A 24,943-nucleotide genomic window follows, 5' to 3' on the forward strand; every position below is an offset into this window, starting at 1 on the left:
TACACTAAAGCACAACCTGTCTCTTTAGCAACCATAGAACAACCTGTATCTATAGCAACCATAGAACAACCTGTATCTATAGCAACCATAGTTTCAGTTCATTGTTTAACTGTCTGGCTGCAACTTTACTCTCAGCGCTCTCATAGAGAAAAAGCTCTAAAAAGCCACTGTACACTACCTGCTCAGCACTAAACAGCAAACAGACACAGTTAGCTGTAGACTAGCTGGTGAACATAGTGGAGCATTTAGCAGCTAAAGAGTCAGATATTTCCCTCAGGAAGTTGGTAGAGAGTAAAAAGAGAGTGAATATTGGACTTATATTCATCAAGTGGACAGAATATGACTTCTAATGAATGATAATGTTCATTAATAACTGCTGGATGTGGAAATAAACAACTGTTTGCTAACAAGTTCAACACATCAGCTGAAAAGTTTATAATAAGTCAGTGTTGTGTTACTTGTTTCTGCTGCCCCCTAGTGGCCAAATATAAGTTAATGCAGGTTTAATGTTCATTATGAGAATTAGTTAAGGGTTTTAAACAATGCTGTCAGTGTATTTAATAACTGTAAGAGTAGAAATGTTTCATTACAAGTAAAAGTCCAGCATTTAAAGTTCAATTTGAGTTAAGAAATATTAGCATGTAGCACAGTGAAGGATAAAAAGTACCTCAAACACTGCTTATAAACTTGTGGTCTAATGAGTGTTTCGTGTTATTACTGCGTTGAGACTGGATACGAACAAACATACAAACCGAAATATAGGGAAAAGTCTGAGTCTTTCAACTAGAAGGAGGAGGGAGGGAGGAGCAGGATCTGTTCCTCAGGTGTAATAACAGCAAACATTTACATTTTGAATAGACTGAAGCTCCTTGTTTTCCTCCTTTTGCTTGTGAGGAAATAAGAGGCGGTTGTTAGGGAGTGAGTAATCGTTCAACCGTCACGTGAAGCAGTCGTGCGGTTGTGTGTCGTTCCTCTGGGAAATGTACTGTAGCTGCTGTGTAGCTTTTGTGGAGAAAAAAAACTTGGAAACATGTCAGCTTGGGGGCGTTTTAGAGTCTGGAGGTGTGGACTTACATCAAATGACCTGCACTGGATTTGACTGATAATGGCTCAGCTGGACCTGCAGCGTATTCACAGAGATTCACATTCACATCACAGTGCTTCTAAAATAAATGCATACATGTGTTTTAAATGAATGCATGTGACTTTCTATAACAAGATAACTGTTGGATAAGAGCTTGTATTGATTCTCCTTTGACTGAAATAAATATTTTATTACATGAGGAATTTCCACTCTTGTTTGTGCTATTTGATATCTAATCGTTAACTCAGTGGAAACGCTTGTTACCTCCATGGAGAAGGTTGTTTTATTCGTTTTCTTATTAATCTGTCTTATAGTTAATATATAACAATATGAATATATATTTATATCTCCAAAATCAGTGAACAGATGTCATTGAAATGTAGTGAAAAGTCTGGTTTGGTCATTAATTGTATTAATATCGTAGTAATAATAATAATAACAACAACAAATATTATTATTATTATAAAATGTATTATATTTATTATTTTAATTCACCTTTTTTTATATTTCATGCTTTACTCAACTTACCTGAATTAAAAAATATTTACTTTTACTTTTTCTGCTTTTATACCCCATCGTTACTGAGATAAAGTGAGATGATGACACATAAATTAAAATTATTAGATTACATCTCTCTGGAGATTAATTACATTCTCATTATTCTGTTTGTTGATGTTATATAGAGTTTGACTCATAATTGTTTTTCCTGCATTTTGCTCATTTTCCTTTTTTTAAAATTTCAGATAAATAATGATCAGGTGGATTGTGCTTCTGTCTGTGTGTCTGAATGTCATCTCAGCAACATTTGACTACGTTTATGAGGGGCAGTCGTTCCTGGGTAAGAACCTGAAAACATCATGTCTATAAATCAGAGTTGTATGAATTTGTATTTGTCGTTTTAAGTCAGATGGGGTTTATATATATTGTCGTCTTTCTTCCTGTTTTCTATGTTTCTCTCTCACAGACCCAGAGGACGTGCTGAGTGTTGGTATTCCTCTGGAAGGGCCACAGCGCCCTCTACTGGGAGCAACACTGACATTACCGTGTTACTTCGAGGTGTGTGATTACGAGCTTTTGCTTAAATGTCAATTTGGCAGTTTATCCAGAAGAAAAATCTATTTGTCGAACACTTAAATTGCAGACTGTTCACATAATTAAAATCTCTTCTTATTATTTCTATTCTCAATATAAAGAAGGTGATGTTATTTCACGTTGTCTAACTCCCGCTAATGTCAACAAAAACAACAAATAACCTGCATAATGAGACAATACAATAAAAATGATGCTATCCAGCTAGAAAACACATATTAGGTCTGCAGCTAATGGGACGGCCTTTAAATATAAAAACACTCTCTGCAGCTTTTTTTAACCTCTTTTAGCTCATTTTGATTTGATGGCACATTGGTTTTCAACTAAAAAGCTCCAATAAATCAAGACAATCAAACAAAAGCAACTATCCGAAGAGGAAAGTGCAACATTTTGGAGCTAAAGAGTCGGATATTTTTTCAGGAGTAATTGGGGAAAAAAAGAGCTAAAGGAGAGTGACAGAAATATGGCTCTTAATGAGTGCTATTTCTGCTCCATATCTGCAGTGTAACTCAATAGGTCATTGTTAGCGAACAGCTACTTCAAAAATCGATGTCATGCCCCCTAGTGGCCAAAACTTAATATAGCTTTAAAGGTGTACAGATGAAAGAAACTGAAAAAATCAAGAGACAGCGATTAAACAGAGGTAGAAAACAAAAGAAAAGGCAGTGTTGCTCCCACATTTAACCCCTAACTTGAATCACTAAACAGATTTTGCTACTAACCTCTGACAGTGTAGAAGCATGCAGCTAGTTTCAGCGTAATGCTAAGTAAATAAAAACTTGTGTCTCCACCCCAATAAAATAAAAGCGAATGGAAATCAGTTTTTGTTGCTCATAGCATCAATAAATTACATTAACCCTCACATACTATTCATATTCTACACCCTCACAGTATGTTCTGGGTCTAATCATCCTCTCATAAAAAGTGTCAAATTTTGAACCATAGATCTATTTAGAAAGCATTAATAGCCGATCTGACTGATCAATTAATGGATGATTAAACCTCGATTCATGTTTCAGAGAGCAGAGAGAGTGTATTTTTTACATCACTCATTTTTGAGCTACTGTAGTTTAAGATGCAGCCCTGCAATGAGGTGTGAAGTAAACGATGATGTTGTTTTCCATGTAGGACCACACTGTCCCAGACCCAGGAGCTCCAACCATCGCTCCCCTCTCTCACCGCATCAAATGGAGCCTCGTCACCAAAGAAAAGGTCACGACCATCTTAGTGGCCATGGAAGGACAGGTGCGTATCAGCGAGAGCTACCTGGACAGGGTTAATCTGGTGGGCTACCCTGCAACCCCGACGGACGCTACCATCCAGATATCCGAACTACGGTCCAATGACACGGGAGTCTACCGCTGTCAGGTTCAGCATGGCATCGAGGACAACCACGATGACGTCAGTGTGCAAGTTCAAGGTACGCTAATGTCAAAGAAGTGTCAGATCAGTGTGTCATATAGTGCAATGGATAAAACAGATCTAAATATCCCTAAAAAAGTAGTTTTATATTCTTTAACTGGTTGCCAAATTAATATAAGTGTGGCTTATTAGGCATAAGCTGTCATTACTTTTAAACACGCAAGTGTGACCATATTTAGACGTGCAAAATGCTGCAAAATGTTTAGCAATGGCATTACAGAAACATGAATAAATAAATGTAAATGGCCTTAACTCATTTGAGATTCCGCCCAATTGTTTCCACTGCAAAGCCCTAATATCCTCAGACAGGTAATTTAATCATCATTGAACATGAAGTAAAGTTAGAGAATTGTTCTTTACTTTACCTTTTCTAGAGACTTTGTGGGTGTAGTTTGGGGCCTTAAAGTAGAGCTAGACTAATATATCAGCCAATATTAGCTCATTCTGATATATAAGTCATTAGCTCATATATCAAACTATGTGCATATATCAGTCCATAAGTAACAAAGAATTGCAGAAAAAGAAAAATACAGAAAAACTAGATTAGAGGTGGTTTAGAAACAGTGTCTCTGTTACATTGTCTGTGCACCAGAAAGAAGAGACAAGTAGATTTTCAGCTGTAAAATCAATCAGCTTAGTATATAAACTTGTTATTGGTCATTATTAAAACAGAAAAACATTGGCACATTGGTTATATTAAGTGTGTGTTTGATATTAGATTTTTAAACTCTCAAATATTGTTTTCAGTATCTGCTTTAAAACCTTTTACAGTATTAAGCTACAGTATTGTTCCTCTCTGTAGGTATGGTGTTCCACTACCGGGCCATCATGGGCCGCTACAGTCTGACCTTTGAGAAGGCGAAGGATGCGTGTTCCCAGAACAGTGCAGTCCTGGCTTCACCTGAACAGCTTCAAGCAGCTTACGATGATGGTTTCCACCAATGTGACGCTGGATGGCTCTCTGATCAGACAGTCAGGTCAGTCTGTGCTGTCACACGATGGAGAGCTGATTAATAGAGATTCATGTGTTAATGAGACTGAAAAACATATACGTCGAAACAAATACACTGGCTTAATATACAAGCTATCCAACACACTGTCTATTTACTTATAAACATTATGTACATTTAAAGCAATCACCTAAACTAGTACAGGTCCACTTGTGATCAGATCACCCCAGATGTGTGTTAATGACAGAAAAGTAGCAAGCTCATTTTTCTTTGATTGAAGGTACCCAATCCATGATGTACGTGTGAACTGCTACGGTGACAAAGAGGAACTTCCTGGGGTCAGGACTTATGGAGTGAGAGAGCTCAATGAGACTTATGATGTCTACTGCTTTACTGAGAAGATGACAGGTACACCATGAATCTGTTGGGGGAATTGTTGGAGGAAGGTCTTTCTTTCATTATTTTATTCTTTAATTTTAATAACATTGCCTCCCTTATCCGATAAAGGCAGAGTTTTCTACACTGCCGCAGGGGAAAAGTTCACCTTCGATGAGGCTGCGGAGGCGTGCTCTAAGCAGGGGGCTCAACTGGCCACCACAGGTCAGCTGTACCTGGCCTGGCAGGGTGGGATGGACGTCTGTAACGCTGGCTGGCTGGGAGACAGGAGCGTCCGCTACCCCATCAACGTCCGACGGCCGCAGTGTGGAGGAGGTCTGCTGGGAGTGCGAACTGTTTACCTCCACACCAACCAGACAGGATACCCATTTCCTGAGTCTCGCTATGATGCATTCTGCTACACAGGTAAGTCTTCATTTATTCATTTGAAGAGTAAGAGATATACTGGAGCCCTGAGTCCTGGTAGTCGAGTGGTTACAGCACATACTACATATCTGCAACATTCCTGGTTTGAGTCCAGCAAGGGTCCAATGTTGCATGTTGAAATCGACCTGGTCTAGTCTGACTGTTTATAAAGCATAAGGAATAAAATACCACCCAATTCTGTGTTAGACCTTTTTAGCCAACTTCATTCCAACTTATTACCACAGGTTTTACACATATCTTTTGGAAATTATGGTCAATTGGCCTCATTTAAATGAAATTATACCTCATTTTTCAGTTAATACCTGTTCTCCTCCCAGGTCAGAATTGACCAGAGGACAACATGAGGGTTAAAAAAGATGTGTACATAGTCACAGCAAAGTCTTAAGATTCCCTTACTAACCCCTCTCCTCCCTCACCTGTCAGAGTTAAGTGATGAAGACGGCTCAGGCATCATAGAAGAGGGAAGTGGCGTGTTGAGTGTTACCACAGTGACACAGAGCCCGGAGGTGTTCTTCAGGAGGACGACCACAGAGAGCGAGGCGGTTGGAGAGGTGGAGACTCAGCAGCCCACCGTCGTGGACTTCAGCTTCACAGTGAGCCCCACCGAGCTGCCGCTACCTCAGCCCCCCAGCGTCACGGAGGTCATCACCGAGTGGATACAGCCAGTCACCGCCCGGCCCGACGTGGCCAGGGAGCCCAGCAAAGGCTTTGTGATGCCTTCAACTGGTCAGTGATGGAACTGCTGGTGCATGTTATAATAACTGCAATGTTACAATGGCAATCCAGTGTGATCCTCCTAATATTGAATGAAAAGGCGACACCATGTGAGATTCTTTCTTGTTTTCTGTACACAGGTGTGGTTTTCCATTACCGCTCAGGATCTGGTCGCTATGTCTTCACCTTCATTGAGGCCCAGCTGGCCTGCCAGAGTGTCGGTGCCACCATTGCCGCCCCGGAGCAGCTCCAGGCAGCATATGAGGCTGGATATCACCAGTGTGATGCAGGATGGCTCCGGGACCAGACTGTCAGGTAAATCTGACATGTAATTTCAGATAGAGAGAGGCAGACAAATGTTTATTCTCAAAAAACAAAAAAAACATTTAATAAGCCATCATGTCTGCTCTTTCATAGGTATCCCATTGTTTTCCCTCGCGATAAGTGTGCTGGAGATTTGGAAGATCAACCTGGAGTTCGGTCTTATGGTCTGATGCCAGCAGATGAGAGATTTGATGTGTACTGCTACGCTGATGGGCTAAAAGGTGAGAAACCTAAAGAGAATGATCAGCGACTCTTGCCATTGCCACACCTACACAGTCCAAATGAAGCAGTTTTTGAGTGTTTAACTCCTCTGCATATTTAGTCATGATCTTTAAAGTGGCTACAATCAATATTATTTGTAATTAACAATGTGTGAAATGCACATATGCTTTTTAAATAACTATAGGAGTCATGAATACTATAATAACAATTAACCAAAATGTATCAGACTTCTAGAGTGAGAGAGAGTATATAAGTACAACATTACGTAGGGCAAATTACTGATGGGCTAATCAGAATTTCAGTTTGTTCCCACTTCTTTCACTTCTTTACATCTCTTTGTCATCTGCTCCACAGGTGAGGTTTTCCATGTTGCCTCCGCTGAGGGTTTCACTTACGACGAGGCTGCTTCTAGCTGTCAAGAGCAGAACGCCATCCTGGCCTCCACCGGCGAGCTCTACGCAGCCTGGAGACTGGGTTTCGACAAGTGCCGTGCCGGCTGGCTCTTGGATCGTAGCGTCCGTTATCCCATTAACAACCCTCGCACTGAGTGTGGAGCGGGGAAGACGGCAGTACACACTGTGTACGCTCACCGCAACCAGACCGGCTACCCTGACCTTCACGCCAGATTTGATGCATACTGTTTCAGAGGTAAACACTTAACTCTCACTATCCAAAGGGCTCATTCTGATTTAATTCATTAATACATGTAATTTTATTCTGTTTATTTCCTGCAGCTGATATTACACTTATTGCAAATGAAACTGGGCTGAACATCACAGAAATCCAGGAGGCCCTCGTGAACCTGACGTCAGTTACTGATTTATTGAGGCCTGGTAAGCTACATATATTTAAATCTTGAACAAACCTGCCCAAACATTACTTTTACTCCCCATGTACCTCACTCTCTTCTTATGTGTCTCTTTAGCTGTTCCCTCCATTGTCCAACCCATCCCTGTGGAGCCTTCAGGCTCTGGTTCAGGCTCAGCAGACTTTGGCTCAGGGTCTACGGCTGATAGCGGCTCTGGGGGTCACTCTGGAGACATGTCTGGATCTGGAGACTTGACTGGTTCTGGACACCCGTCTGGTTCAGGAGACCAGGGCATCTCTGGAGACTTGTCTGGTTCTGGACACCCGTCTGGTTCAGGAGACCAGGGTATCTCTGGAGACATGTCTGGTTCTGGACACCAGTCTGGTTCTGGACACCAGGTCATCTCTGGAGACTTGTCTGGTTCTGGAGATCAGGTCATCTCTGGAGACTTGTCTGGTTCTGGACACCAGGTCATCTCTGGAGACTTGTCTGGTTCTGCACACCAGTCTGGTTCTGGAGATCAGGCCATCTCTGGAGACTTGTCTGGTTCTGGAGACTTGTTTGGCTCTGGAGATCCGTCTGGCTCCGGAGACCTGGTCGGCAGTACAAGTGCAGAGCTGCCCAGTGGAGCATCGGGTCTTACCAGTGTAGATGTTTCTGGATCAGGACTCAGTGGAGAAGGATCCGGCATCACTGTCAGCTTTTCAGGCATTGACAGCATACTGTCTGGAGAAGGTTCAGCTTCAGGACGACTACAAGAAGCCGAAGAGGGAAGCACAGAGATCCTTATCTTCCCCTCATCTGAAGCAGGCTCTGGAGTGCTCAGTGGTAGCGGGGACAGGTCTGGATCTGGCAGTGGATCCGGTTTAGACTCTGGCATGTCATCTGGTTTCATGACCAGCCGGGACTTTTCCGGGTTCAGTGGTTACCCATCAGGATTCTCTGGCTCTGGAAGTGCCAGTGGACAGTCAGGAGATGTTTCAGGAAGCGGAAGCGCTCAGATATCACTCATAGATGAGGAACTGGTCGATGTGTCCACAAGTATCACCCACAAGGAGTATGAGCTTGGTGGAGGCCTTCTGGCATTCAGTGGCTCAGGATCCGGGGTTCTCAGCGGGGATCTCAGTGGCTCGGCCTCTGGGAGTGGCTCTGACGTCTTCTCGGGTGTTAGCTTTTTGGGGTCGGGCCTCATTGACTTAACAGAGTCGTCTTCTACGGAGCAAGAGGCCTCTGGGGTTTCCTCGGGTGTTAGCTTTTTGGGTTCGGGCTTCACTGACCTTACAGAGTCGTCTTCTACGGAGCAGGAGGCCTCTGGGGTTTCCTCGGGTGTTAGCTTTTTGGGTTCGGGCCTCATTGACCTAACAGGATCGTCTTCTACGGAGCAGGAGGCTTCTGGGGGTTTCTCGGGTGTTAGTTTTTTGGGTTCGGGCCTCATTGACCTAACAGGATCGTCTTCTACGGAGCAGGAGGCTTCTGGGGGTTTCTCGGGTGTTAGCTTTTTGGGTTCGGGCCTCATTGACCTTACAGAGTCATCTTCTACGGAGCAGGAGGCCTCTGGGTTTTTACTCTACAGCTCTGGACAGGGAAGTGGTGGACTTGTGTCAGGATTTGGAAGCTCGGGCTTCCACTCTGGGTCTGGATCAGGAATGTCTGGACTGGAGTCCTCAGCGAGCGGGGAAGAAGGCAGTGTTACATTCTTGAGTGGGGATTTTACGACAGGGGTATCCGGAGGCAATTCAGTGGCTATGGAGATCGGACAAGGGTCGGTGGAGTACAGCGGAGAAGGAAGCGGCAGCAGCGGCAGTGGCTTCTACTCCGGCAGCGGAGATACCCGCTTGTCCACGTCCAGCGGCATTTCCTCAGGAGCTCCCTCTGGAGATCTTCCACAGGTGATGATGCCCTCTCCATCCAGTGAGTGGGCACTGACAGAGACCAGCACCACAGGACCAGAGCAGACCCTGAGTGAAGTTCAACATGAGACCCCCAGCCTTGCACTTGCCCCTGCAGGATTGGCTGCTCCTCCTACTGTGCAGGCACCAGCTTCTGTGCAGGCACCAGGCGTTGTGGAAGAAGCTGAGTTGGTTGAAGGTAGGTCTACCTATTCTTTCATGTGAACATTTTTTTCTTTGTGTCTTTGGTTTGAGATAATATTACATTTTTGACAATTTGTTGTCTTGTATTCCTTAAAATCAAGGGATAGAGTGTGTGGATGGTACGGAAAGCAACGTTTGTTCAAACTTTACACTTAAAGAAGTTTACTGCAGATTTTTATGTTTTGGCCAAGAGCTGAAATGATTAGTCAATACTTTGATAAAAAGGAAAGGACTGGTTTGGGTCATTTTTTAAAGAAACTAAGCAAGTAAGCTAGTAAACAGCACATCTCTGGGTTTTGGACTGTCAATCACGCAAAACAAGCAAGCTATTGAAAGAGGTAAACTTGTGCTTTGTGTTGTTTCAGGTTACTACTGTCTGACATTTTATGGACTTCATGATGAATTGATGAACTGAGTAAAATAACAACTGTGTCAGTCAGCAACAGCAATAAACGTTTGCAGAGCTGCTACAATTAGTTGATTAATTAAACATAAAATTAACCAGCAACAATTGTTTAACTAGTTTTTTTAAGCAAAAATGCCAAAAATGTAATAGTTCCTGCTTCTCAAATGTGAGAATGTGCTGCTTTTGCTACCTTGTTGCAAATTATAGTATCGGTAAATATAATAATAATATTTTTTGGGTTTTAAACTGTTGATCAGTCAAAACAAGATGTTTAAAAGACGTCACTTTGGAGTCTTGGAAATTTTAATGTGTGTTTTTCAGTGTTTTTTTATGTTTTATTGTCCAAATGATAAATTATGATGATAACCAAAAATAAGCATTAGTTTCCGCCTTAAATGTTTGATGAGGTATTCTCATTACGCAACTCTGTACATATAAGTAATGTAGAAACAGAACATGACACTTTGCTGGAAGAGTAACCATAACCCTTAACCCTAACCCTAAACTTTGACTCATCATCCATTTAAACACAAAAAAGGCTCCACTGCTGTGATTCCACTTGTAAAGTACATTCAGAGCATCATGTTTTAATCATTTTTACCTGTGTGTCCAGGTGGCCTTAACCCATGTGAACCTAACCCCTGCGGTACTGCCTCATGTACAGTAGAGGATAGGGTCGCTGTCTGCCATGGTAGGTCCCAAAGTTATTTACTCTTCTCCTTTTCTTTCTCTTAAAACTACTGCATTAAATATTGTATGACATAACATTTTTCTGTATGTCTTTGTTGTTGAACAGTTTGCATGTTTTTATATATTTTTTTGGACTGCATTCTGTTTATTAATCAGCTTGAATCACCTAAAGTTATATTTTCAGATAAACACTTGATTATATTTACTGTTTGTGAATCAGCATTACCAGACTTAACACAAAATCCTTTCTTTCTCTCCCCGCTATTCTGTCCTGATATGTTTTGCATCATGTGTTGTTTTTTTTTCTTATGTTTCGTGTTACTTTTCATTCACTTTGTCTGTTTGCCTGGTTATGGGTCTCTGCATTTGTGTGGCAGATTTGAATGTCAAGGTGTTTGTCAAATATGTTTTTCGGCTCATGCTCTTGATTTGATACAGCATCTGAGTCACCCGTGTTTATCACAACTGTCGTCAGCCTATATGTTGTTTTTGTGGTCTGCCGTGCCAGTTCGCCACCTCTGCTCCGCCTGTATGCATGCTAAACACGGAGCATCATATGTGCTTTTTGGCATTATATGGATGCTCTAATCCTGCTCGAATTTGAATACTGATCTTCTGCTGCAACTAACCACAGATTCAATCATAAACTCACTGCAAATACTGCAATATGAAATTAAACAAATATGTATTTCATTGTATATCATGTATATTTAATCATCTGGAAAACCTCAAATTATAAAATGCATCAAAAACAAAACATATGTAATTACTTGAGTTTGCAGTAAGTCTAACCTGAATCAGAAGTTGCAGCAGATGAAGTATTGTCCTGAGGTGTGGGTGTGATAGTCCTGCTATCATCATATCTTGCCCCCCTCCCCCCCAACTCCCCTTTCTTGCTGGCAAACTTTCCCGCCTCCCATCCCCACCTCTCGCTCAAACAGTAGTGTCACCCGCCCCCTTTTTTGCAGAGGTAGATGTGTGCCATTCCAACCCTTGCGCCAATGGAGCCACCTGTGTGGAGAGTGCAGACTCTTACAAATGCTTATGCCTGCCCAGCTACGGAGGGAAACGCTGTGAGATCGGTACGAGATCAGCTTCAGCTAATAAATACTAACAACAACTTCTCAAAAACAACTGAGGGAGAAAGAGTGATGCTGAAAACATCACCACCATTAACTCACTGTGGCTCTGTGAAAACACAAAGTCACGTGGAGTCCTGGTGGTTCAGCATTCGAAGATGGGAAACGTGTAACTGTGATGTCTCTGGTCAACAAAAGGTTGTAAAAGTATCTAAAGGGCCTATTCATCCAAATCATACGAAATGAATTTCACTTACCACAAGCAGGGTCTAATAATGCAATAATTGTTCAGTGTTTTACTGCTCAAAACACAGAACAATTAAGCCTTTTTAAAAAATCCTTTCTTGACCAGCATAGCAAAGCAAGTTTCCTAAATGTACCAATAAGAGCAACACTCATTCCCGAAAGAAAGAGATTTTTTTTCTGTCAAAAACCCAAAACATAGCAACATAAGTTTAAAGAATGAAGTGTTTGTCTGCTCTAAGATGATAACACTGTATCCTAGAATTACTTCCAAGATCAAGTGGCAGCATATTATTAGCTAAAAACATTAATTTACAGGGTGTAGAAGCCAATAACGACAATAACGTAATAACGGCCGATAATGTAATAAATTTGCCCGTTTTTTTAATGTAATAAACCAATAATGTAATAACTTGCTAATAACGTAATAAAAGTCCTGAACCAATAACGTAATCATTTTTGGCCAATAACGTAATAAGTTATTACGTTATTGGCCTGGTAAAATAAATAAATAAATAAATAAAAATCCTGCATTTTCACAGTTATATCCAATAAATTGAACTTAAATAAAGTGATATTAGTATATTATCAGATCCAGTAATTAAAGTTTTTTTATCAGGCCAGTAACGTAATCATTTATTAAGAAGTTATTATGTTATTGGTTTAGGAGTTTTATTACGTTATTGGCTTATTATATTAAAACATGGGCAGATTTATCACATTATTACGTTAGCTGGCGTTATCACATTATCGGCCGTTATTACGTCATCGGCTTCTACAAAGGGTTACAGGTTACAGCACATCCAGCGAATGGGAACTGATCCTGGATGCCATGTAGACACATCCAAGTTTTCAAGTAATTACTACCAGTTTTGAGCAGTAAATCTGACACCATCATCAATAAAAACTGTATATGTGCAACGTTGATATTAAATGGCAGACTGGTGAAGCAACAGTAACTATCCCTCCATACCACTGGGAGGAGACGCTTAGCAAAGACACAAGACAGGATTTTTTATGGTATTTAATAATTTATTTAAAACCTTCATTGAGATATTGAGACGTGTACAAGAGGTTTACGCAATCAGAAACAGACACACAAATAAATCACAGTTTAGCTTCTTCAGGATGAGCCACAGAACAAAGTTTTCCAACAATTTCCAAAAGGTTTCTTTGGTAGAAAGTAGTTCCAACAACAATTCTTCAGCTTTTTCAGTTCTTTAACCTTTACATACTGTTCATATTCTACACCCTCGCAGTATGTTGTGGGTCAGCTTTGACATAAAAAGTGTCTTTACCACATTTTGAACCATAGATCTGTTTAGAAAGAATCAATAGCCGATCTGACTGATCAATAAATTGGGGATTAAATCTTGATTAATGTTTCAGAGAGCAGAGAGAGTGTATTATTTAGGCTTTAAACAGCTACTATCACACAATATCATGTCCTATTTTACCTAAGAAATGAAAATATAACACAACTATAATGATTGAAATGTTATTTTATATAGAAAGTGAAAATGAGCAGACCTTTATGGAGCTGTGGGGTTTATTGTATAACCATTAGAGCCATCAGTCTTCACTGCTACATCATAAAAAGAAATCCTCACAACTACTATCTTATTAAAACTATTAACTATGCATTTAACTAAAACACACGTCAATAGATACGGAGATAATTTGACCCAGAACAGCCTCAATGGACTCTTTTTTTTTTTTTTGCATTTTGGGCCACTTTAGGAAGAGAATCAAATTTCAGAGTAATTTCAGAGACATTTGTGGTGTTTTTACAAGCTGTAAAATGTCAAAACGGGTAATATTTGACAGTTTGTAAGGGTTAAACAGCATATTACAGTCTTCATCATGAATTGGAGCTGGCTCAGGTGTCATCACATAACCAAAGCCCCATTCGGAGGTCATGTAATTGACACCAGCTCCTTCGCACTTCCTGTTCTCATCGTTGACGTTTTGTACCTGCCGGCTCAGAGTGACCCTCTTTCTATCTTCTTTATTGACATGATGTTCTGCTCTGTGTTGGAGGGTCCTCACCACTGATCTCTGATGTTATAGGATGACACTTGAACCAGTTTCATAATGGATGAAGACTGTGAGATGCACTTGAAAGCTCAGAAAAAAAGGCTAATGAGTGGATCTCGAGTTGATACTGATCCAAAGGTCTATGCTCATGATCACAAGGATGTCTGTGGATCATCCTGAGCACATTGGATATCTTGCAGCTTCCTCTATTTTCACCATGTTGCACAATAAAATGTTATTGAAGAGGGAAATCACAGCTAACAAGCTTGCTAACAGTTAGTCAGGATAGATAAAATATTCCTTTATTAGTCCCACGATGGGGAAATTTACAGTGTTTGAGCAGCTAAAATAAAAAGAGCCTCAATAAAAAGAATAAAGGACAATCCATAATAAGTAAGTGCACAAGCAATAAAAACATTAGAAGTAAAGAATATAGCAAATTAATTGAATTTGCTGTGACATTTTGCTGTTTTAACCCTCCTGTTGTCCTCAGGTCAAGGAAGGAAGAAAGAAAGAAGGAAGCAATGAGGAAGGAAAGGAGTAAGAGGGAGGGAAGGAGGAAAAGAGGAAGGAAGGAAAGAGAGAAGGAAGGGAAGAAGGAAAGGAGGAAGGGAGGAAGGAAAGGTGGAAGGAGGGGCAGGAGGAAGCAAGAAAGGAAGGAAGGAAGGAAGGAAGGAAGGAAGGAAGGAAGGAAAGGAGTAAGAGGAAGCAAGGAAGGAGAGAAGGAAGGGAAGAAGGAAAGGAGGAAGGGAGGAAGGAAAGGTGGAAGGAGGGGCAGGAGGAAGCAAGAAAGGAAGGAAGGAAGGAAGGAAAGGAGTAAGGAGGGAGAGAGGGAGGAAAAAAGGAAGGACGTAAGGAGAGAAGGAAGGGAGGAAGGAAAGAAGGAAGGAAGTGAGGAAAGAAGTATGGAAGGGGGAGGGAGCAAATAAAGAGAGAAGGTGGGGAACGAAGGAAAAATTAAAGAAAGAGGGACGAAGGAAGGAAAGAAGGAACAGTCAAAAGAGATGTGGTCAATTTGACCCGGGAGGACAACAGGAGGGTTAAATACTGGTGTGACCAGATCCTAACAGGGACATCGTCTCTGGAAAGGCATGATGTATTTGGACGGGGGCAGAAATCTCAGTGGTATAAACATCTTAAAACTCTGCTGGGCAATTTAAAACCAAACCTTAATACACAGTTAAATGCTAGTGGGGGTAAGTGGAAAAGTTTGGGTGAACAGACTCTTTCAATAAAGTCATTAAAGGTGGCGCAAGAGAGAGAGAGAGAGAGGGAGAGAGAGAGAGAGAGAGAGAGAATGAAGCCTTTGAATTTTACAGTAAGAGAGAAAAAAATGGAAATGTACAATCACATTACTGTTGGGCATGGCCCTTCCAGTTTAAGTGAAATTATGTGTAATTTTCCATTCTGTATTGGGACGGTTGTACGTGAAGGAAATCCCATCCATCATCAAGTTTGTACTGGATGCAGGACCGACTGAGATCACCGCAGTGGGAAAATATTGTAAAACAGAAACACTACATGGGTTGTAAAGAATATGAAGCACTGAACCAGCTGCTGAGATGCTAATATCTAATGATGAGAGGCTTCTTATCATTAGATATTAGTGTATGCTTTTCAACCAATCTGTAGTTGTGGATCTTTAATGGGGGAAAAAAAAGGGGGGGGGGGGTATATTTAACCCTCCTGTTGTCCTTCAGTCAAGGAAGGAAGGAAGAAAGGAGGAAGGAAGGAAGGAAGGAAGGGAGGAAGAAGGAAGGAAAGGAGGAAGGAAGGGAGGAAGAAGGAAAGAAAAGAGGAAGGAAGGGAGGAAGAAGGAAGGAAGGACTGGAGGAGGAATGAAAGAAGGGGGGAAGGATGGAAGGAAGACAGAAGGAAAGGAGGGAGGAAGGATGGAAGGGAGAAAGAAGGAAAGAAAGGAGGAAGAAGGGAGGAAGGAAAGGAGGGAGGAAGGAAAAAGGATGGAAGGGAAGGAGGAAGGAAGTGAGGAAAGGAAATAAGGGAGGGAGGAAGGAAGGAGGGAGGGAGAAACGAAAAGAGGAAGGGAGGGGGAGGAAAGAGGGAGGGAGGAAAGAAGGAAGGGAGGAAGGAAGGTAAGAATGACAGGGAAAGAAGGAAGGGAGGAAGGTAGGGGGAGGAAAGAGGGAGGGAGGGAGGAAAGGAGGAAGGAAGGACAGACGGAAGGAAGGAAGGAAGGAAAGAAGAAACAGTCAAAACAGACGTTGTCAATTAAGACTACACGAAGGTTAAGTGAAAGAAGTGCATGAAGCATTGAATGAAGTGACTCACAATGTTTCCTCCTCGTTGTCATGGCTGCAGATGAGCAGCTGTGTGAAGAAGGTTGGACTAAGTTTCAGGGGAACTGCTACCTTCACTTCCCCGACAGAGAAGTTTGGGAGGATGCTGAGCAGCGCTGCCGCGACCTGAACGCACATCTGGTCAGCATCATCACACCGGAGGAGCAAACCTTCGTCAACTGTGAGTGCTTCCAGTGGTTTGTATGTTTTTAATGTTTGTGTCCATAGAGGAATAGACATGAGGAGTAAACATTGTTTCTCCTCCTCCAGCGAACGGACAGGACTACCAGTGGATCGGGCTGAACGACAAAACAGTAGAGGGCGACTTCCGCTGGACAGATGGCACTCCTCTGGTGAGCGATGGTGTTTAACCTTCGTGTCGTCCTCCCGGGTCAAATTGACCCTGTCTGTTTTGACTGTTCCTTCCTTCCTTCCTTCCTTCCTTCCTTCCTTCCTTCCTTCCTTCCTTCCGTCTGTCTTTCCTCCCTCCTTCTCTCTTTCTTTCCTTACTCCCTCCCTCCTTCCTTCTTTCCTTCCTTCCTTCTTTCCTTCCTCCATCCCCCTTTCTTTCTTCCTTCCTTCCTTCTGTCCTTCCTTCCTCCTTCCCTCATTCTTTCCTTCCCTCCTTCTTTTCTTTCTTCCTTCCTTCCTTCCTCCTTCCCTCCTTCTCTCTTTTTTCCTCCCCCCTACCTTCCTCCCTTCCTTCTTTCCTCTGTCCTTCTTTCCTTCCTTCCTCCCTTCCTCTTTTCCTTTCTCCCTTCCTCCCTCCTTCCTTCTTTCCTTCCTTCTTTCCTCCGTACTTCCTTCCTCCCTTCCTTCTTTCCTTTCCTCCATTCCTTCCTCCCTCCTTTCCTTCCTTCCTTCCCTCCTTCCTCCCTCCCTCCTTTCCTTCCTTCTTCCTACCTTCTTCCTACAAATTAATTCAACTTCATGTTCACGGCATTAAAATAATGAATTGGATAAAATATTAAATGTGAATTTAATGTATCTGATGCATCCAAATCCAAGCAGTAGCCTTCTGTACTTCAGGAGCTGCTTACTACAAATACTGAGTCTCCACTTGTGCTACAGTGGTGACAAACACCAACATCTGCTGCTGAGAGCTCATTAACCAGAGAAGAGTTAATTAGCCACATCCAATCTAATCCGCCACAGGTGACGTTTGTCATTATGAGCAGAGACAAAGACAGTCAGCTAAAAACAGAGAAGCTGTTACCTGCAGCAGCGTATGTTTTCTGTTACTCTTTGCTATTGAAAGATAAGAGGTTTGATGTGTGTAAAGCTGTGAAAATTGCTGTTTACTCGTGTGATAAGAGGTTCTCTCTGAGCAGTTGAACACTCAGCGTACCAGAAATAGCTCTGTATCACCTGATCTGCATAAACACAACCTCAGCTGCTGCGCTCTCACTACTCCACCTGCCTCAGCATGCTGGTGCAAAACCGAAAAAAAACCACATTTCATTATTGTTTCTGCCACCTTTGCAGAAACTTGAACGCTGAAGCTGAAGTGTTCATTACACAAAAAATAAAGTTTTTCACGATTCAGAGCTTTGGCAACAGCAGAGCTATCAAAGTAGATTTTTAGTTTAAGGAAATGTACAAATAATATAATACATTCATGAGAAAATCTATCAAATCTACCCATCTGTACAAAAAAAACACATTTTATGGCAATCTGACAATTAGATGTTGAGATTTTTGAACATCCTTAACCCTCCTGTTGTTCTCAAGTCAAGGAAGGAAGGGAGGGAGGAAGAAGGAAGGAAAGGAGGGAGGAAGGAAGGAAGGGAGGAAGAAGGAAGGAAAGAAGGAAGGAAGGAAGGAAGGAAGGAATGGAGGATAGGAAAGAAAGAAAGAAGGAAGGAAGGTATGAGGGAGGGAGGAAGGAAGGAAGAAGGGAGGAAGGAAAGAAAGAAGGACAGAGGAAAGAAGGAAGGGAGGAAGGTAGGGGGGAGGAAAAAAGAGAGAAGGAGGGAGGGAGGAAGGGAGGAGGAAGGAAGGACAGAAGGAAGGAATAAAGGGGGATGGAAGAAGAAAAGAAGGAAGGGAGGAAAGAGATAGAAAGGAAAGAAAGAGAGAAGGAGAAGGAGGGAGGAAGGACAGACGGAAGGAAGGAAGGAAGGGAGGAAAGAAGGAACAGTCAAAACAGACGGGGTCAATTTGACCCGGGAGGACGACGCGAAGGTTAAAGGCAGAACAAATAAAAACAGTAGTGTTGCATGAAATATATTATCATAGTTTAATCTAGTTAATAAAAAATGATGTGCTGAGGTTTCTACTTATTCTTCTTCTTCTTCTTCTTCTTCTTCAGCAATATGAAAACTGGAGGCCGAACCAGCCCGATAATTACGTTAACTCCGGAGAAGACTGTGTGGTGATGATTTGGCACGAGAGCGGCCAGTGGAACGACGTGCCCTGCAACTACCACCTGCCATTCACCTGCAAGAAAGGACCAGGTGCGCCAGCTCAGGCTTCACATCGGCTCCAATCGCTATCAAAACATTTAAAGCTTGCATCAATTCATTCTCAATCACTAGAGAGCAGATAGTATTGCCTCATATAGTTGTTCTGGTAAATGTTTCAGCAAATATTTAAATACTTGCACATGTGAACCAATCAACCTGTCAATCACGACGTAGCCACGCCCTAATGCATACCCTGCTTTATCGTCAAATATAAAATCAGGGAGGCCAAAATGTCCCAAATGAACATCATACTGCATTGAAGAAGGCTTTAAACTAGCGATTGAGACCATAAACACATTTTGAAAACGTTTACTGAGGTTAGAAATCAAGTGAGAAGTTGGTGAATTCTCCATTGACTTGTATAGAGACGGAAGTCCTTTTGACACCAAAACGGTCGCCCCCTGGTGGCCTTTTGATAGAATGCAGTTTTAAGTTACTTCCGCGTTGGCATCATTTCAGAGGACTGGAACTCCCCGCCTGCTCTAAACACACATCTAAAAACTATGTTTAGAAAAAGAGATTAAGAAAACAAAAGAAGCAGAAGATGAATAAAATCGATAAGATAAAAAAAAATATGTATAGAATGGTAATACTAATACATAAAATAAAGTAGAATATAATTTTAAAACATCAAAGTTAAAGCCAGGAAATGATTACTATGAAGAAAATCTTTGGCGAAACATCTTCTGAAAAACTGTGTATAAGCCTATTGGGTCAAAATCGACCCGAGGACAACAGGAGGGTTAGTCTGAAATTATGTTTCTAATAAATAATATAGAAACATAATCTGTAGGAGACAGTGTTGGTAAGTGGACACATGTTTTGATGCCGACCTCTGGCTTTGTCCTCAGTGTCCTGCGGCGCTCCGCCAGAGGTGGACAACGCTCACATGTTTGGTAACAGGAGGGAAGAGTATCCCGTCAACTCCATCATCCGCTACCAGTGCAACCCAGGCTTCACACAGCGCCACCCACCGGTAGTTCGCTGTAAGGCCGACGGACAGTGGGAGAAGCCGCAGGTGCAATGTACTGACGGTGAGTTCAGTCGTGGGATTAGTCTATAGAGAAACTAAGGTGTTCATTTATGGGTTAATGATGTTTTTGTGTGTCCATGAGGTTTAGTCAAATTTAAACTAAACTTATGAATAACTTGCACACATTCTTTTTTGTGGACCCAGCATCAAATTTCTGCTTTTAATCCATTTTGAGAGAATATATTAGAGGATTATGGCAAAAATGTCTAAGTGGTGTAACCATAAAAACTTTGTACCAAATAATTCAACTTGCTTAAAAACAGTAAATTGTCAATAAAACACCATATCAACTAGTGTGGCATGATCTTACATTATAACTTTTATATTAAATAAAGGTAATGGAATACAATTGTTCTCAATATTACATTTCATCTGGTAACCATGGAGATCAGGAACCATTTGAAGTCATTATTAGTACGGAGTGTCTATTTGCACCCCTGGTACAAATAGCCTCGGCCACACAGCTGAGCTATTTGCACCCATATAACAACGTGAAAACATGGCGGACATTCATCTTCCACACCAGCAGAAAAGGGCGAATTTAGAAAGGTTTCATCTTTAATGTTTGTTCTAAAGACATTTCTGGTGGGAAAGTTGTATTATATTTTCACAATCTTTCTTCAGTGAATGCATACAAGCGTCAGTTTGTCAGTTAAAAATTATTTTTCGCCAATATCTATCTTCTGTATTAGCAAACATATTTGGCTGTCACGTCACTACATAGAACCGAAGTGGTGGGGTAATGGGCAACGTTCATTAGTACAGGAGACTCAGGTTCGAGTCTTTGCAGCAGCAGTTATATATTGATAATGTTTTCAGCGGAAAAACTCTGCTGTATTTTCATAACTGTGTTAAGTAAATGCATACAACCCGAAAATATCTGAATTTACAACCTTCAGGTTGTTATATAATGGAAATCAAATCTTGACAGATAAATCTATGGTTGCCGTGAATACCAAATACATTTCAGACCTCTGATAGATCTAACCGGACAGAAATTATTATATAATATACAGAAGAGAACAACAATGTATATTTATCCCGCTGTCCCGGTGGGATACGGGAGACTTCCGTATCTCCAGACGCTCCCCTCCGACACTCAGTCCTGCAGCATCCACTTCTAATTGTACTGGGGTGTAAATAGCATACATTGATATTTGCACCAGGGGTGCAAATAGCCTTTGCCTTATTAGTATAAGTCCACTTAAATACACTGTAGGTGGATAAAATATGTAATATGTATCATTCTTTTGTGGTTACACCATTTGACATGTTCAGGAGCATTCAGTCTTACTTTTGGTTTAAAAATAAAATGGTGTAAATGTCATTTCAAATTATATAAAACCAACAAAAATACAAAATGTCTTTTTTAACAAACCTGAAAACTATTATTAAGATATTTTTGAATCTTGTCAACCCTTGTTGTCACTGAACCTTTTGACGATAACTCAACTTTATTGTTTCTTCTCCTCTCTGCAGTCAAAGCCAGAAAAAGAATAGAGGGGAGGAGCAGCAGCAGGAGTCCAGCAGAACCAACCAGCACTAATATTCACGAAGGAACAACAGAGAGGAATTAATTATTATGAGAAGAAAAAAGAACATTTGCTCCACACACAGAAAAAAATCCCATTTTAGTGAAGATGATCTGAAAGAGTGTTACATCATCGTCTGTTGTGTTCACTGCCCCTCGTAATATATTTAAAATATATATATATATAATAATAATTTTATTGCTCTGAGTTTATTTTCATTGTGTGTACTGTAATATAGTTTTGTTTGGTGAAATTATTGCTGAGATACTTTGTTCTTTAGGAGTTTTACATTTATAGACGGCAGCATGTGTCTGGTTCACTGTAATCTGCTGTAGACAGGAAACGCTCCACATTTGGCGTTTAGGTTAACCTTCATGTCGTCCTCCCGGGTCAAATTGACCCCGTCTGTTTTGACTGTTCCTTCTTTCTTCCCTTCCTTCCTTCCGTCTGTCCTTCCTCCCTCCCTCCTTCTCTCTTTCTTTCCTTCCTCTCTCTTTCTTCCCTTCCTTCTTTCCTTCCTCCATCCCCCTTCCTCCCTTTCCTTCTTTCCTCCCTCCCTCCTACCTTCCTTGGTTCCTTCCTTCCTTTCCTTCCTCCCTTCCTTCTTTCCTCTGTCCTTCTTTCCTTCCTTCCCCTCTTCCTCTTTTCTTTTCTCCCTCCCTCCTTCCTTATTTCCTCCCTCCCTCCTACCTTCCTTCTTTCCTTCCTTTCTTCCGTCCCTCCTTCCTTCTTCCCTACTTTCCTTCCTTCTTCCTTCCTCCCTTCCTTCCTTCCTTCCTTCCTCCCTCCCTCCCTCCTTTCCTTCCTTCTTCCTCCCTTCCTGCCTTGACTCGAGGACAACAGGAGGGTTAGATGTTGGTAGAATGAGCTCTAAGTAAAACTGACCAACAGATTATGACGTAAGGTGTTTGTGTACTCATGAAGCTCACCCTTTATTTCTGTCGGAGGAAAAATACACAGCAGGAAGGGGAGGAGGATACTACTTTGGTAAAGTTAACATCAATCATCATTTTTGCTCCTAAACAACATAAAAAAGAGGTGAATGTTCCCATAAAGTCTAAGGACATTATGGAGCTATTAAGTTTATTATATCAATGCATGAAGAGGGAAAGCCAAGTATTAACCTGTCTTCCTGTCTCCATTATCAGCTGTTTGTTAAAGGCAAAAACACCCGAAAATACATCTTAAAAAAACAAATACTAAACAAAAAAAAAAAACCTTCTCAGATGAGTGTGAACAAGTTAATATCAAAGCAAAACTAAGCTGAAGGAAGAAATCAAACAAACCCAACACAAGCTTTGTCCAAAAGTCTCGGAGATTTACACACAACCTTTTTATTTATTAATTTTTTACAGTGTGTCTGCTGGACTGAGCCAGTGATTGTTATTATTTAAAAAAAGAAAAGAGTGATTCAGTACTGTTGTATTAACCGTCTGTTTTGACTGTTCCTTCTTTCCTTCCTTCCTTCCATCTTTCCTTCCTTCCTCCCTCCCTCCTTCTCTATTTCTTTCCTTCCTCCCTCCCTCCTTCTCTCTTTCTTTCCTTCCTCTTTTTCCTATCTTCCTTCTTTCCTTCCTCCATCACCCTTTCTTCCTTCCTTCTGTCCTTCCTTCCTCCCTCCCTCCTTCTTTCCTTCCTTCCTTTCCTTCCTTCCTCCCTCCCTCCTTCTCTCTTTCTTTCTCCCCCCTACCTTCCTTCCTTCCTACCTTTCTTCTTTCCTTTTCTCCCTTCCTTCCTCCCTCCCTCCCTCCCTCCCTCCCTCCCTCCCTCCCTCCCTCCCTCCTCCCTTCCTTCCTTCCTCCCTCCCTTCCTTCCTTCCTTCCTCCCTCCCTCCCTTCTTTCCTTCCTCCCTCCCTTCCTTCCTTCTTCCTCCCTTCCTTCCTTGACTCGAGGACAACAGGAGGGTTAAACTACAGCGACATCAGCAACAACATTTCTCCCAGCTCCATATTATTCCCCATCTGGCGTCGTACTGTTCGTGACCTCACAGTTTGTCATGTTGGTTAGTTTGAGTCTTTTTTTTTGGTTTGTTTTTGTTTTTCTGTGTGTGTGTGTTTTGTTTTTTAGTCTCTTATCATCTTCCACGAGGCTGTGCAGTGCATAGTGTTTCTGTGGAGCAGGCGTCAGTATAATGAACCTGTTATCTGTCTCATGTTTGTAGCTTCACAGGAAATGACCTCGCTGTAACCATCGCAGCGTGAAATTACTTTTGTTTGTTTGTTGGTTTTTGTTTTTTCTGCTTTTCATTTGTGCATTTGTTTTGTGTCACTGTTGCTGTATAATTGTTTTGTTTGTTGTTTTTGGAAGGGGGGGAGGAGGGGGAGGGGGGCTGTGCCTCCTTCAAACATACTGTCACCTGCTGCATGATAAACCAAAGACTGAGAAATCAATTTCCAAGTTGTACATGTGTCCTGCCACATTTCATTCACTCTTTAAAGCCTGGAAATAGTCTTTATTTTTTCTTATTGTCAACAAATCAATGAAAAAGACCAAAACCAACAATAAAGTGATTTAAGTACAAATCCTTTGTGTATCGTAGACCTTTGTTGTTGACTTGTTCCTTCATTAGTTTAAATTTAAAGGGGTTAAAATGTGAAAATAAACGTATGAATAACTTGCACACATTCTTTTTTTGTGGACCCAGCATCAAATTTCTGCTTTTAATCCATTTTGAGAGAATATATTAGAGGATTATGGCAAAAAATGTCAAAGTGGTGTAACCATAAAAACTTTGTACCAAATAATTCAACTTGCTTAAAAACAGCAAATTCTCAATAAAACACCATATCAACTAGTTTGGCATGATCTTACATTATAACTTTTATATTAAATAAAGGTAATGGAATACAACTGTTCTAAATATTACATTTCATCTGGTTACCATGGAGATCAGGAACCATTTGAAGTCATTATTAGTATAAGTCCACTTAAATACACTGTAGGTGATACAATATGTAATATGTATCATTCTTTTGTGGTTACACCTTTCTTTCTTTCTTTCTTTCTTTCCTCTTTGTTCTATCATTCTTTTTTCTTTCTTTCATGTTCTTTCTTTCTCTTCTTCCTCCACTTTCTTGCTTTCTTGCTTTCTTTCCTTTTTTTCTTGCTTTCTTTCATTCTTTTCTTTCTCACTTTCTTGCTTTCTTTGTTTTTTCTTGCTTTCTTTCCTTTTTTCTTGCTTTCTTTCCTTTTTTCTTGCTTTCTTTCTTTCTTTCTTTCTTTCTTTCTCACTTTCTATATGTCTGTCTGTCTGTCTTTCTTTCTTTCTTTCTTTCTTTATTTCTCCTCTTTCTCATTTATCCTTCTTTCTTTCTTTCTCTCTAGGAGGATAAGACACACTTTAAAACCTCATGAACTTGTCCTTTAATGCTTAATGACACTAAAGTGGTGCAGAATGTCCTAATGTTTGTTGTCGTTAGCTTATGTAATGGAAGTAAAGTGCTGCTCATATACAGCAAAGCGACATAAAGATGTGTTAAAGTTACATAATGAACAAACTGCAGTGATTCGTCAGTCCTCCATCATTCCTGGAGGGTCTCCGCCCCAGATATTCCAGGTACAGACAACAAACACGTCTTTTCATCTTCCGTCTGAGCCTCAGTGAGCTCAGTGTTTCAGAGGTAAATAAGACAC

The 24,943-nt window shown here is 41.1% G+C and overlaps 1 protein-coding gene across 1 annotated transcript in view; it reads left to right on the forward strand.

The window, feature by feature from the left end:
* Positions 1–1,834: 1,834 nt before the first annotated feature.
* LOC133996241 (aggrecan core protein-like) overlaps positions 1,835–24,943 on the forward strand; it is a 23,694-nt gene continuing 585 nt past the window's right edge. Inside the window, exons 1-18 of the mRNA XM_062435848.1 lie at positions 1,835–1,901; positions 2,043–2,140; positions 3,302–3,593; positions 4,398–4,572; positions 4,826–4,953; positions 5,053–5,373; positions 5,791–6,093; positions 6,222–6,396; positions 6,499–6,626; positions 6,982–7,275; positions 7,362–7,460; positions 7,553–9,523; positions 10,548–10,625; positions 11,593–11,706; positions 16,303–16,461; positions 16,551–16,633; positions 18,592–18,736; positions 19,597–19,779. Coding sequence (XP_062291832.1) covers positions 1,835–1,901; positions 2,043–2,140; positions 3,302–3,593; positions 4,398–4,572; positions 4,826–4,953; positions 5,053–5,373; positions 5,791–6,093; positions 6,222–6,396; positions 6,499–6,626; positions 6,982–7,275; positions 7,362–7,460; positions 7,553–9,523; positions 10,548–10,625; positions 11,593–11,706; positions 16,303–16,461; positions 16,551–16,633; positions 18,592–18,736; positions 19,597–19,779 — 4,813 coding nt within the window. The remainder of the gene's footprint in view (positions 1,902–2,042; positions 2,141–3,301; positions 3,594–4,397; positions 4,573–4,825; positions 4,954–5,052; positions 5,374–5,790; positions 6,094–6,221; positions 6,397–6,498; positions 6,627–6,981; positions 7,276–7,361; positions 7,461–7,552; positions 9,524–10,547; positions 10,626–11,592; positions 11,707–16,302; positions 16,462–16,550; positions 16,634–18,591; positions 18,737–19,596; positions 19,780–24,943) is intronic.

The sequence above is a fragment of the Scomber scombrus genome, chromosome 1 (genome assembly GCF_963691925.1).
Source record: "Scomber scombrus chromosome 1, fScoSco1.1, whole genome shotgun sequence".
In the NCBI taxonomy this organism is placed as follows: domain Eukaryota; kingdom Metazoa; phylum Chordata; class Actinopteri; order Scombriformes; family Scombridae; genus Scomber; species Scomber scombrus.